Genomic DNA, 15,106 nt, shown 5'->3' on the forward strand with positions numbered 1-15,106 from the left:
ATTTAAAAAATGAAGGTCATTTAAAGAAAGAATCTGAGTTTCAGGTCCTGCGGACAGATGGCAGAGGTCAGGCAGGAGGATGAGTGGGTCCAGGGAGCGAGTACAGGGCAAGAACCTGAATCTGTGAGAAGGTGACGGGTGGTGCCTCGACTGTGATACTTCTTCATTTACTCAATTCGTTATTTTGTCATTCGGTAAATATTTACTACAGTCGCTCAGTAGGTGTGGGGTCTAGAGCAGTGAACCAGACAACCAGGAGAGTCCCTACCATGATGGAGATCACCTAGTTTTTTTCTCTTTCCTGCCCGTATTATTTTCCAGTGAGTGTTCCCTTGAGGAGGAATCTGGCGTTCTCTGTAAATGTAGACTATGACTCATCTTCCTATAACTTTCCTGTCAATAACATTCACCAGTATTGTAGTTATTTATCCAACATGCGTCTTCTCTCTAGACCAGGGTTTCTCAGCCTTAGCACTGTTGACATTTGAGGCTGGATGTTGGCCAGTAGATGTTCAGACGCAACCCTGGCCTCAGTAGTACTCTGTGTTGTGACAACCAAACACATTTCCAGATACTGCCAGATACCCTCCAGGGGACAAAGTTGTCTGTGGTTGAGAATCACTACCCTGCATTGGTAGCTCTCAATCCTGGCTAAACTTTGGAATCTCCTGGAGAGGTCTCAGGAACTGTTGCCAGTGGGTACTGATCCCATCGAGGCCAACTAAAGGAGAGTCTCTGGGGATGGACCCTGGGCATTGACTTTTTTTTTAGATTGCAGTGGGACTCAGGAGTGAGAACCTCCTCACTAAGCAGTAAGTTTTGTAAAGCCAGCAAGTGTTCTGTGGGTGGGTGTTGCTAGGACCCAACACAATGATCTCTGAATGAATGAGCGAACAAAAGAATGAGGGCGAGGAGAGGTAGGAAGAAGTGTCAGAAGTTAAAAGTGGCATGGAACAGTAAAGGAATGTGTTTTGCAAAGAACAAACCTGAAACCCTGGTTCTCCACCACATTCCCCCTCTGTATCCTTGGGGAAGTATTTAATTTCCCAGGCATTTCAGTTGTCCATCTTAACACAGGAATGACAAGAAAATGGGAGAATTCTTATAAAGATTATGTCCCAGAAAAAAAATTTGTTCGTTTCCATTAAAAAAAAAAATGACATGAAAGATCTAGCTATTTCCCAAGGCCTCCTCACCCAGCAACTATTATCCTTGAAGAGTGTTGAGGGCAAAAGAGGTGGGATGTCAGGTATTTGCTCTTCCTGGGTTGAGTTGAGCTTTATTTTGGCCTTAGGGCAGTCCTAAGTATGCTAGAGTTTTATTGTATTTGCCTAACATTTTATTACACCTTAATCTATTTTACGGGAACAGGCAATGTCAACAAAAGAGTGGCAATCTGATGGATTGCCTAAGTCTTAAACAAAAGGGAGGGGAAAGTGCATTTCTCACTAATTTCCCACAGGCTTTCAACCAGATAAACAGCTTAGATTCAGATGACTTTGTAAGTGGGAAAATGCATGTCAGGGGTCTCCAGCTCAAAAGGCTGTGGGATCAGCGCAGGCTGCATTACTGAGGGAAGCTGGTGATGGGAATATGTGTGTGAGCTCTTGAGTCAGGAATCTTGTTCCTTAGAGTGCATACCTCATCAGAGGGGGAACCCCGGGGATTCTTAGCCTCAACTGATGGGTCCCTTGTCAGAATGCAGTCTGAGCTGGCTCATCTACTAGTTAATTAAGAGAAACCATTGGTCTGGGTTTTCAGGTATGATCTCCCGATTCTGAGTCTTAGTTCAAATTTTTGCAAAATTCATTGTGTGGGACCAATGAAATGCCTATTCAGATCACATCCTTTTACTGATACATAGTAGGTCTTCAATTTGTGTTTATCCATTCTACTATTAAAGTGGGGTTCCACTATGAGAAAGGGTCTTGGTGCCTCTGAAGATACCAACCGTGTAAGCATCTCTGCTTTAACCTGCTGTTGGTTGAAAATATCATTGGCAAAGGGGGTGCTTGGAGGAACTTTAGGGGCAAGGACACAGAAAGCAGAGCTGTGGTCTTTGGCCGATTCATCACTGTGGCTAGAACAGCGGTGATGGCCTTCTGAGAGGAAAACTGAACTGAAAACCCGTTTGGTTCCAGAAACTAGAAGTAGCCAATGAAAGGAGTAGTGTAGTGTGTGTGTGTGTGTGTGTGTGTGTGCATGTGTGTGTGTGCGCACGTGTGTGTGTGTGTCTATGCGTGTGTAAGTTACCATTTATTTAATAAACACCCGGAGAGCAGTGGCTTTGTGCCAGATCTTGTTCCAGTTACTTTATCAAATTATTTCATCCTTCTAACAACTCTATGAGCCGGGTCCTAGTGTCACTCCTTTTTAAAGATGGAGAAACTGAGGTACAGAGCAGTTAGTGACAGCCAAAGTCACACAGCGGTTAAGTGACAGAGCTGGGATTTGAACCCAGGGATCCCAACTCCAGAATCCAGGTTCTCCTCACTTCTCTTGGCTGCATTTTAATAGGGAGGATTTTATCTGTAGCAATGAAAAATTATGGTTTTGAAGACTACGTAGAAATATGTAAAACCGGTCTAAATCATATTAATTTAAAAATCAGCTGTCAAATTGTACACGTGCTATAGCTGCTAAAGAATGATATGTAGGAGAAAAGACTAGAAGAAAAAGAACATGAACATTATGAGTCTTATGCAGTACTGGTGAGATTGTGGAGAATGTCTTCTTTTATTGATCTCAGTATTGACTGTGAGGTTTTATTACTTGTGAGATGTTTTATTAATGACTAAAAACCATTTACAGGTTTGTAAATCCTTCCCCCCTCACCCTTCTCTCTGAATGTAGCTTCCGAAGGACAGTGCTTGTGTTCGTTCCAGAGCACACGCATCCCATCGCTCAGTCCTGTATTTACAGGGTGGATGCATTTCATTCAAGGGGCTTGGCCTGAAGAACTCGCAAACATGCATTATTCACAATTTGTTCAGTTTAAGACTTGAACCGACAAATGAAGGGGTGTTTCCGTTCACCAGCTAATACGGTGCCCCCATGTGGCAGTAGCATAAACATTCTTTACAACTACATGATAACATTTCTAACACTCTAAAATTTAAGGTGATTCACATTATTTCCAGTTTGCACATAAGAGACTTTATTAATATTTTTAGAATTAACTGCTCTTTCAAATGCACTCCAATCTTGCACAAATGGGCCTCGAGTACTCATTAGCTATTCCAAGTTGATGGGTTTCCAGGCTGCTAGAGACAGAATGATCCCCATGGACATAGCTTAACAACAACCTCAGCATTTTCTCTGCCCTGTTGAGCACTTAACTATGAGTCAGGTGCCCTTAGCACTAGTGACAAAGGATCCTCTTTCAGTTTGTAAGGCACTCGTATTCTAGTGCCCTCTTCAGTGCTATTATCCCACATGTGCTTTTTATTAAGCATCTACTGTGGGCTAAGCCTTGTGCTTTGGAGGATTTGAATATTTTATGCCCCAGTTGTTTATATCCCAATGTCTGCCTGGCTCCAAACTACCTCTGCTATGTCTTAGCTGAATGACTTAATCCTTCCATCCATCAATTTCCGCCTCTATAAACTGAAGATGGTAACATCACTTACCTCCCAGGGCAGGTGGGAGGATTCAGTAGTAAATGCATCTGAACTAGCTGGAACTTGGTAAACATGCAATCCATACTTGGTGTGCTTATTTTCAAATCCCACTGTTGGGTAATTCTTATGAAACCCTTCTACCTTCTCATGAAAGCCCTGGCCTTGCCTCTGTGTTTCCAGAGTACATGATTGTTTTCCCATCTTCTCAGGGAGTGATTCCTAAGCTACAAGCTTTTTCAAGGCCCTCTGATCCCTGGCCTGCCTCAAGCCTTCATAGACACCACGGGATAGCACAGCCTGACCTCTAACATTGTAAGTCAGAAATGCTTTAGGGGTTAGAGCCCGATGACAGCCATTCACAACATGCTGCGCCTGTGCGAAATGCTGTCTTACTGACTTCCCGTGTTAGCCTAGGAGGGGTATTATGATAACCCTACATTCTACAGGAGGAAGTGGAGGCTCCACATGATTTTATGTGACTTTCCCAAGGCTGATAAGTGGAAGAGGAGAATCAGGCAGTCTGAGTCTTAACCAAGATGCGTAGCTGACCGCCAGCAGAGGCAAACTCTACATTTACCAATATTGTACGTGTAAAGGCCTGAGAATTAAAATAAAGACACAGTCTTAATTTTTAAAAAGACCTATATAGCAATTGTTTGGAATAGGCTCTATTAAGTACTTCACAAATGTTAACTGACACAGGTACCATTATTAAGCTCATTTTACAGATAAGGAAGTGGAGGCAGAGAGCAGTTAGTAAGCCTCTCTAGGGTTATGGTGGCTCACCCGTGTAATCCCAGCACTTTGGGAGGCTAAAGTGGGTGGATCGCCTGAAGTCAGTTGTTCAAGACCAGCCTGATCAACATAGTGAAACTCCATCTCTACTGAAAATACAAAATTAGCCAGGCATGGTAGTGTGTGCCTGTAATCCCAGCTACTCGGGAGGCCAAGGCAAGAGAATCGCTTGAACCTGGGAGGCTGGGGTTGCAGTGAGCCGAGATCTTGCCATTGCACTGCAGCCTGGGCAACAACAGCGAGACTTGTTGCAAGAAAAAAAAAACCTCTCTAGGGTTACACAGGCAGCACATGCAGGAATTAGCAGGGCTAGACTCACACCCATGCTCCTATGCTATACTGCCTCACAGGTAAACACCAGCAGATGGTCTCCTGCGACCTTTGGCTTTATTAATTCACTGCCAAACAATAACAAACTCAGATTTAGTTAGGAGAGACTTTATTCCAAAGGAATATTGCAGTACACAGAATGTTCTGACCATATGATCTGCAGGTGTCTCAAGATGAGGAATAAAGGTTTTGCACTGCTAAAGATACAATAAACAAGGCTAGAAGGAAGTGGGTGTTGGGGGCTGGGATGACCAGCATGGCACAATCAGACAGTGCTTGGCAGCTGATCAGGAGGACCTATAAAGAGGACTTGTTTGCTGGCTCAGGCTGAGGGTGAGCCAGCACCCAGGGAAAGGAGAGAATCTACATCAAAGTTAGGTTAAGGAACGTTTCGTTTTAACCAACCAGTGGAAACAAGCAGTTCAGCTAACCACAAAAACAAAGAAAGGGATTTTGGAGTCTACTTCTGGCCTTGTCATAGGTAAACAAGTGGGGGTACCTGTGAGTCTCATCTAAGGCATAAGGGGAAGGGAGCTGTTTCCCAGAACACAAAAAGGTGGGGACATTTCTTAACCTTTGCAAATGTTCAGGGTCACAGGGCTTGTGTCAAGTTCAACACTGTTGTCACCTGTAGGCTCTTTCTAGGAACATTCCCAAGAGAGTCAGATCCTGGGTTTATGAAGCTGCTCAAAGGCACTACTTTCCAAAATGTGACAAACTATCCTCTACTCAGAGAAAAGAGTCAAGATTGCAATGTCTCCTCCTCGCTCTCATCCCTTTACCTACCATACTGCTTCTGTCACTCAGTATAATGTTTTCAGTGTTCACGCTGCAGCAGGCATATAAACTTCATTTCTATGGCTTAATAACACCCCACGGTTGGGTATACTGTTTTTTTAGCTATTCATTAGTTGATGGATGTTTGGTTCACTATAGCACTGTTTACAATAGCAAAGACTTGGAACCAACCCAAATGCCCATCGATGATAGACTGGACAGGGAAAATGTGGTACATATACACCATGGCATACCATGCAGCCATAAAAAACGATGAGTTCATGTCCTTTGTAGGGATATGGATAAAGCTGGAAACCATCATTCTCAGCAAACTAACACAAGAGCAGAAAATCAAACACCGCATGTTCTCACTCATAGGCGGGTGTTGAACAATGAGACACATGGACACAGGGAGGGGAGCATCACACACTGAAATCTATTGGGGGGACTAGGGAGGGACAGTGGCAGGTAGGGAGTTGGGGAAGGATAACATGGAGAGAAATGCCAGATATAGGTGATGTGGATGGAGGCAGCAGACCACATTGCCATGTATGTACCTATGCAACAATACTGCATGGTCTTCCCATGTACCCCAGAACCTAAAATGCGATAAAATAATATATATATTTTTAAAAATTACACAAGAAAAGTAAGTACTTTCTTATAGCAAAAATGATAAACATTGCAAGATAAGGTCCCCTTCATTCTGCCTGTCCTCCTAAGGGAAACTTAGTAATCTCTCCTTCCAAATTCTCTTTTTTTTTTCCATACCTAGGTAGGTATAGAATCAAGTCTCCTCCTTTTTTGCATTTAATTGGAATTTATTAATGTGTTATACTTCGAATTATTTTATTTCCCTTAACAAAGCATCTTGGAGCAATATCCATGTCCGTTTGTATAGTTCTATTCCATCTTTAAAACTGCTGTGTCGTATTCCATTTTAGGTACTGTAATTTATATAACCATTCTCCTATTAATGGACATTTAAGTCAGTTCCTTCTTGTGCTCTTACACAGTGCTATAAAGAACATCATTTATGTGCCTGCAAGCGTTTCTCTAGGATAAATGCTGAGACATTTTGGGTCCAAAGATTTGCGGATTCACATTGGTGGATTTTAGCCCTGCACATGTATATCAACAGCATATGTGAACGCCTGTCCTCTCCTTGGGGACGGTAGATTTCAGGCCCCTTTTGTTAGCTTGGAAGCGAGATCTCTTTTCTGCCTACTCACTACTGATCTTTGAGTTGATTCTCTGCATGCACTCTGATTTTCCTTATTTCCCGATTCTTGGCGGGGATGTCTAACTACTGATACAAGAGATCCCTGCAGGCATCCAGGAAAGATCACATGACACAGCCAATCTGAAATAATTTCTTATCATTAAAATGAGAGAGACGGTAACTGTTATACGTTTATCATGGTGTATGTAGCTCAAAGGGTGATTTAATGGTCATATTGTTGTCAACTTGGGAATTTCAGACATCTACGTTTTATACTTGTGGGTATAAAACACTCTTTCTAGGGTTTCTAATATCCTTTTGGCTGGGTTGGGTACACTTCCATCTCAAATTCTGAAAAGATTAAATCGTATTTTATGTATTACATTTACTCTCTGTTTTTACAGAGCAATGCAATTAGGGCTTTCTATTTGGTTTCTGTTGTAACTTCCTAGGGTTGATGATGTCTATTCTGTGGCTCAGGGCAGGCCCTGGATAAGGAAAAAGGCCCAGGAGGGTGAGAAACACCTGCCATGAACATTTAACTTTTATAATCCAGCATGAACTGGTCCCTGTAGGCAGCCTGTGTTATTGCCCTGTGTCTCCATAAAGCAAAACCAAGTCCAAAGTATGAGTTTGGAATGAATGTTTGACTGAAAGTTTTATACAGTGACTGAAGTTACATCAAACACTACACATTACAGATTATTAAAACTATTTCCATTAGACGTCTTGGTTTTCCTTCCCAATTTCTTTGGCCAGCAGCCACTCCTTGAATACATTTCCCCCAAGCCTTTCTCTTTCCACCTATGCTCAATCACAACTCCTCAATTCTACGTTAAGTCCCTATCTTCATATGGAGAATGTATCTGCCTGGCTTGGCCTCTCCTCCCACCTCCCTACTTAGCACATAAAGAAAATTCCTGAGGAACCCCTCTCTTCAGAGAGCATGGGGAATCTTAAACAACATAATATGTTTTCCTTGTGAAATAATTTCTCCCGTCACTGTGGTTTGAGCTCATTCCCTACTCCCTTGACCCTATGCAGGTGGTGATTGTGGGCTTGGCCATGCTTTGTGCAAGTATCTGGATGAGCTGGGCTTCACGGTATTCGCTGGAGTTTTGAATGAAAATGGCCCAGGAGCTGCAGAATTGAGAAGAAGCTGTTCCCCGCGCCTCTCAGTGCTCCAAATGGACGTCACGAACCCAGTACAGATAAAAGATGCTTACAGCAAGGTTGTAGCGACGCTGCAGGACAGAGGTACTGCCGCCAGCACCCTCAGTGCCTTTACTCTCCTCCCGAATGCCCAGCTCTGGTTCCAGCTTGGGCTGACCATGCCCCAAACTCCTCTCTGGCCACTGCTTGCACTGGAGCACACCTGTGCTGAATCCCTACCATGTTTGTGGGTCTCCATCAACATGAAAACCTTCAGAGTAACTCAGACATGGGCCCACCCACACAGAACTTAAAGAAACCTCTATCTCGGCCGGGCGCGGTGGCTCACACCTGTAATCCCAGCACTTTGGGAGGCCGAGGTGGGTGGATCACAAGGTCAAGAGATCGAGACCATCCTGGTCAACATGGTGAAACCCCATCTCTACTAAAAAAAAAAAAATACAAAAAATTAGCTGGGCATGGTGGCGCATGCCTGTAATCCCAGCTACTCAGGAGGCTGAGGCAGGAGAATTGCCTGAACCCAGGAGGCGGAGGTTGCAGTGAGCCGAGATCGCGCCATTGCACTCCAGCCTGGGTAACGAGCGAAACTCTGTCTAAAAAAAAAAGAAACCTCTATCTCATTCTCTCCAACTTCTCAGTCACTCTCCCCTTGAATGACTCCCCCAGTCCCACCTCATTGCTTTAAAGTCCCCAGCTCAGAAAAAAAATGCCTTCATGGTCACTGTCCTCCTTTACCCATTACCCTTTCTCTTCTCTTTCCATCATGGCCAAGCTCCATGAAACCCTGTAGCTTTCTGACTCCCTTCCTCACCTTCCATGTGATGTCGGATCTCACTCTGCCTCCCCAACTGGTCTGACAAAGCTATTCATGATTAGCCTGAAAACCCAGCTCTTTTTTTTTTCAATGTTTATTTTAAATTCTGGGTTACATGTGCAGGATGTGCAGGTTTGTAACATAGGTAAACCTGTGCCATGGTGGTTTGCTGCACAGATCCACCCATCCTGTAGGTATTGAGCCCAGGATTCTTCAGCTATTCTTCCTGATACTTCCTGATGCTCTACCTTCCCTCTCTCTGACAGGCTCCAGGGTGTGATACTCCCCATCCAATTAAATCAGTCCCTAGGATGGGATCTCAGGTATAATTAGTTTTTAAAGCTCCCCATGTGATGCTAATGTTAGGGCAGGGCTGAGGAATCACTAGTTTACGCCAATAACTCCCAAATCTTTTAGTATATTCCTAAGCAAATTCTTCTTCTCCATGTATACAAAGTTGTCTCCCAGACACCTCCCCTTATACTCCAGGAGTTTTAGCCTCAGCATATCAAAAACTTACCTCATCATTTTTTTTCCTGCTGCCATTCTGCACATCAGTTTGCTCTTCTGCATCCTACAGCTCAGACACTGGCACTGCCACCTAACCAGTCACTGAAGCCAGCAACGTGCAGGTCACTGAGACCCTTAGCTTATCCTCCATCCCTGTATCTTATTGACTTAGGTCCCATCAATTCTGCCTCCTGGATAGGTACCATCCAGCCCTTTCCTACCATTGCATAGCAGCTATGACTTAGCACAGACCCGCATCATCTACCACCTGGGCTATCCCAGTGGCCTCCTTGCAACCCATCTTTACGTCCCTATTACTTTCCAGAAACAAATCTGCACAGTATTCACATTTTACAGTGCCATCCATCTCTTTAGACATACAGAGCCGCCATGTACCGGGGTCCTCCCATGTGGCATGCCTGTGATTCGCGATTTGTTTCCTCAATGATTTGTCGGTTCCTTATCAGTTGTTCCCTATCTAAACATCTTAGGCCGTGCGCGGTGGCTCAAGCCTATAATCCCAGCACTTTGGGAGGCCAAGGCGGGTGGATCACGAAGTCAAGAGATCAAGACCATCCTGGTCTACATGGTGAAACCCCGTCTCTACTAAAAATACAAAAAAAAAAAAAAATAGCTGGGCATGGTGGCGCGTGCCTGTAATCCCAGCTACTCAGGAGGCTGAGGCAGAATTGCCTGAACCCAGGAGGCGGAGGTTGCTGTGAGCCGAGATTGCGCCATTGCACTCCAGCCTGGGTAAGGAGTGAAACTCCGTCACAAAAAAACAAAAAACAAAAAAACAAAAAACATCTTAACAAGGATTAGAGTTCCTTTCAGGATAATGGCTCCTGCCAAACCCTTAATCTGCAATGCCTGTTGCTTCACTTCGTAAACACTGACGAGTTTCTGGAACAGAATGTGCTAATTTACACCTCTGCTCATCTACCTTCCTGTTACAGGAATTTCCCTCCCACTCTTGCTCCCTTTTCCTGAGACTCTTGCCTTTGTCCAATGGCAGACTCTAATCCCCTTGGAGACCTGGCTCACACATAACATCTCTTGCATGGCCTTCCAGGTATTCCAGGTTGCATTATTCACTTCCTCCTCCAGACACTCACTCATTATGCATTTCTGTCTCCAGGACTGTGGGCTGTGATCAACAATGCCGGGGTGCTTGGCTTTCCATGTGATGGGGAGCTTATTCCTATGACGGACTACAAGCAATGCATGGCTGTGAACTTCTTTGGAACTGTGGAGGTCACAAAGACATTTTTGCCTCTTCTTAGGAAATCCAAGGGGAGGCTGGTGAATGTCAGCAGCATGGGAGGTGAGTTGGCATTTTCACACGTGGTCACGGGGTGCTTGTCACATGACATGGCTCCCAGCATTTTCTGTGGGCTGAACAAAAACACAGGGCACGCAAAGGCAGGGCTGGGGCAGGACTAGTCAAATTGCATATCCTCTGTTGACCTTAACACAACAAAACCTTTCTCTTCTTTCAAATTCTTTCATGTGCAAACTCTTATCTACCTTTTAACTCATTCATTTATTGCCGGGTTCCTGTATATCTTCATAATGCGACTGCCAACACACAAACTTGCTAGATCTGTACAAGAAATCTCACATTACAAGTAATGTCAGCATTGCAGGCAACCTGTTTTCAACACTTCATCAACTTAATACACTGTGTTCAGTTCCCTGTAAGCTGAGTAGGCAATACCTTCCCTCTGTTCATGCTATCCAACACAAGCTGCCTGCTATTGTTAATCCGAAGATTATCCTCAGTGCTGAGCAGCCTCAACCCAGCTGGGTCAGAACATGATGACATTGGATGGTTTGTCTCTCTCTGTTTCCAAGAACAGATAGTCAGCAACTTGAGTCAAGGGTTGAACAGTCTTGCCTTTTCATAAACAATGCCCATGTGTGTGATAGCATTGTTTTTAAAAAGCAAGACTGTTTTTCCCTTTTCTGGGACAGACATTTTCAAGCTGGGGTTCCTCAGGCTCTTACCCAGTTTGGAGATCCATAGAGCTGACTTTAGGGCGACTGCATAGGTGAGAGGAAGCCAAAGGGAGTGACACTGAACTCTAGGACCCTGCCTTCAAAAAGAGGCGTACCACTCTTCACTGTTGGATCAATTAATTCTAAGTAAAATTTCTTAAGATAAAGGGCACACTAGGCTCTTTTTGTTTGTTCACTTGATTTTTGTGTTTTGTGCCTTTTTTTTTTTTTTTTTGATAATATGACCATCAGTTCTAGAATAATTTTACGGTAGGAGGGGGTTCTTTGTATTTCCTAGACAAATATTGTTGTCCATCACATTCCCTTTCCTGACTTTAACTCAGTAACTTTCTTAAAACTAACTGTCTTAAAACTTAAAACTAAATGTGTCTTTGACTAGAGTCATTGGTTGGCCTGAGGCATAAGCAAAGAAGATGGTGGGGAGAGAGAGAGAGAGAGAAAATAAAAAAGAGTTGGAGGAGACAGAGATTCCTCTAGGATGGTTAGGAGCGATGAGTACTGTATTTTAGCTTGTGTGAGAACCCCAAAGTATTCCTAGTTTCCTGCCACCTTGCCGAAGCAAATGAATCCTGAGAAAACACACAGCAGTATTTTCCCAATCTTTGTTCTGAACTTAGCCTTTACAATTTTGGCCTGTGTGGAAGCCTCACCTTTCTCAGTACCCTGGAACAGTCTGGTACTTCTGGGAAAGTCTGAAAGACACTTCGCCTCACTCGTATAATAAATATTTACTGAAATAACAGAGTACTGTCTCCTCCTTGGCACACTGACAAGGGTGTTTCTCTTGTTTTCTCTGTTCTCAAGTTGGAGCAATACCTTCATGCATATGAGTTTGCTTTAGTTATTGCCAAAATGTGGAGTATGTGCTGTGTGTCCAGTGTCTGGCATGCAGCAGCAGCTCAATTAATCAATGAAGAAATGCAAGTGTGTGAATGAGTGGAACACGGAAAATGGATGAATAAACGGATAAGTGAGGAGCTTACAATACAAGGCCAGGTGTGATGGCTCAAGCATGGAACTCCAGCATTTTGGGAAGCCAAGGCAGGAGGATCACTTGAATCCAGGAGTTTGAGAGCAGCCTGGGCAACATACTGAGACCTTGTCTCAACAAAAAAATTTTTTAAAAACTAATGAGACATGGTGGCATGTGCCTGTAGTCCCAGCTACTCAGGAGGCTGAGATGAATCACTTGAGCCTGGGAGATTGAGGCTGCAGTGAGCTGGGTTCATGCCACTGCACTCCAGCCTGGGTGACAGAGAGAGACTCTGTCTCAAAAACAGAACTTACAATAGAGAGCATGGCTTCCACATATTTTCAACTTGGCCTCTAAAGCTCTTTCCAAGCCCAAACTTCTTATTCTGTTGTTACGTATTTTCATTGAAGGGAAACTGAATGAGTGTGAAAATAAATCACATATCTCACTTTTATTCTCATTCTCTGATTGTGCAAATTCTTTATAGCCAGGCTTACTATGTCCATTCTATTTTCTTCAAATCATCACCAAGTTAACTTGTCTGAAACAAAACTTACTGTCAGCCCTCCAAAATGCCTAGGACTACAGCTAAGATCTCTACAAGGAAAACTACAAAACACTGCTCAAAGAAATCTGAGATGACACAAACAAATGGAAAAAATAGCTCATTCTCATGGATAAGAAGAATCAATGTAGGTAAAATGGCCATACTGCCCAAAGCAATTTGTAGATTGAATGCTATTCCTATTAAGCTACCATTGAGGCTCTTCACAGAACTAGAAAAAAATGATTTAAAAATTCATGTGGAACCAAAAAAAGAGCATGACTAGCCAAAGCACTATTAATCAAAAGGAAAAAAGCTGGAGGCATCAGACTACTCAACTTCAAACTATACCACCGGGCAACAGTAACCAAAACAGCATGGTCTTGGTACAAAAGCAGATACATAGATCAATGGAACAGACTAGAGAACCCAGAAATAAGACCACACACCTACAGCTATCTGATCTTTGACAAACCTGAGAAAACAAGCAATGGGGTAAGTATTCCCTATTCAATAAATGATGCGGAGGCAACTGGCTAGCCATAGGCAGAATGTTGAAACTAGACCCTGACTTCTTTTTGCCCTAGTCTTTTGAGTTTCAGAACTTTGAGTCATCTTGGATTTATTTTTCCCCATGCCTCTCTCTTCTTTCTTCCACCTACTCACCAGGATGTGTGAAGTTTTCCTTCATCATATCCAGCTTTGAATCTTTATGTCCCAGAGAAACTTTAGAAATGAGTTTATTTGTAGGACTCAGAAACCACCCAAAGTACTTTATAAAGCTGTTAAAACAGTTGCAAGGAATCAGAAGAGATGGGAGGCATATGTACCCAACAGGGCAGGGAGTTCGTTTAAAGACAGAAACAATGCATTATAAAGACAGGAAAAAGATATTTCATGCAAATCAAAACCAGAGAGATCAGGAGTAGCTATACTTTTATCAAGGAAAATAGATTTCAAGACAAAAACCATAAAAAGAGACTAAGAAGGTTATTATATGGTGATAAAGGTGTTAATTCAGCATGAGGATATAACCATTGTAAATATACATGCACCCAACACCAGACCACTCAGATATATAAAGCGAATATTATTAGACCTAAACAGATAGATGGATCCCATGACATTAATAGCTGGAGACTTAAGTACTCCACTTTCAGCTTTGTATAGATCATCCAGATAGAAAATCAACAAAGAAATATCAGTTAATCTGCACTATAGACCAACTGGACCTAATTGTTATTTTCAGAATAACATTTCATCCAAAGGCTGCAGAATACACATTCTTCTGCTGAGCATCAGCAGAGGCTCATCCTCATGGAGAAACCATATGTTAGGACACGAAACAAGTCTTAAAACATTAAAAAAAAAATAACATCAAGCATCTTCTCTGACCACAATGGACCAAAACTAGAAATCAAAAACAAGAGGAATTTTGGAAACTATACAAACACATGGAAATTAAACAAGATGCTCCTGAATAACCAGTAGGTCAAGGAAAAATTTTTAAAAATTTCTCAAATCAAGTGATAATGGGAATCAAATACACCAAAACCTATGGGATATGGCGAAAGTAATACTAAGAGGGAAGTTGATAGCTGTAAATGCCTACATCCAAAAAGCAGAAAAATTTCAAGTAAGCAACCTAGCAATGCACCTCGAAAAACTAGGAAAGCAAGAGCAAACCAACCTCAAAACTAGTAGAAGAAATAATAAACATCAGAGCAGAAATAAATAAAATTGAAAAGAAGAAAACAACATAAAAGATCAACAAAATGAAAAGTTGGTTTCCGGAAAAGATAAACAAAATCGACAAACTTTTAATGAGACTAAGAACAAAAGAGAGAAGACCAAATAAAATCAGAGAGGACAAAGGAGACATTACAACCAATACTGCAAAAATTCAAAGGATCATTAGAGGCTACTATGAGTAACTAACTGTATGTCAATGAATTGGAGAACCTAGAAGAGATGGTTAATTTCTTACAGACAGCCCACCAAGATTGAACGATGAAGAAACCCAAAACCTGAATGGACCAATAACAAGTAACGAGTTTGAAGCCACAGTAAAAAGTCTCCAAGCAAAGAAAAGGCTGGGACCTCATGGTTTCGCTGCTGAATTTTACCAACCTTTCTTTTCTTTTTTTTTTTTTTTTTGAGATGAAGTCTTGCTCTGTCACCTAGGCTGGAGTGCAGTGGCATGATCTTGGCTCATTGCAACCTCCACCTCCAGGTTCAAGCAGTTCTCCTACCTCAACCTCCTGAGTAGCTGGGATTACAGGTGCCTGCCACCATGCCCAGTTAATTTTTGTATTTTTAGTAGAGTTAG

At 42.7% G+C, this 15,106-nt stretch overlaps 1 protein-coding gene across 1 annotated transcript in view; it reads left to right on the forward strand.

The window, feature by feature from the left end:
• HSD17B2 (hydroxysteroid 17-beta dehydrogenase 2) overlaps positions 1-15,106 on the forward strand; it is a 64,321-nt gene that overhangs the window by 28,073 nt on the left and 21,142 nt on the right. The window contains exons 2-3 of the mRNA XM_002761202.6: positions 7,789-8,001; positions 10,380-10,565. Coding sequence (XP_002761248.1) covers positions 7,789-8,001; positions 10,380-10,565 — 399 coding nt within the window. The remainder of the gene's footprint in view (positions 1-7,788; positions 8,002-10,379; positions 10,566-15,106) is intronic.

Source organism: Callithrix jacchus, chromosome 20 (assembly GCF_049354715.1).
Source record: "Callithrix jacchus isolate 240 chromosome 20, calJac240_pri, whole genome shotgun sequence".
Classification (NCBI taxonomy): Eukaryota; Metazoa; Chordata; class Mammalia; order Primates; family Cebidae; genus Callithrix; species Callithrix jacchus.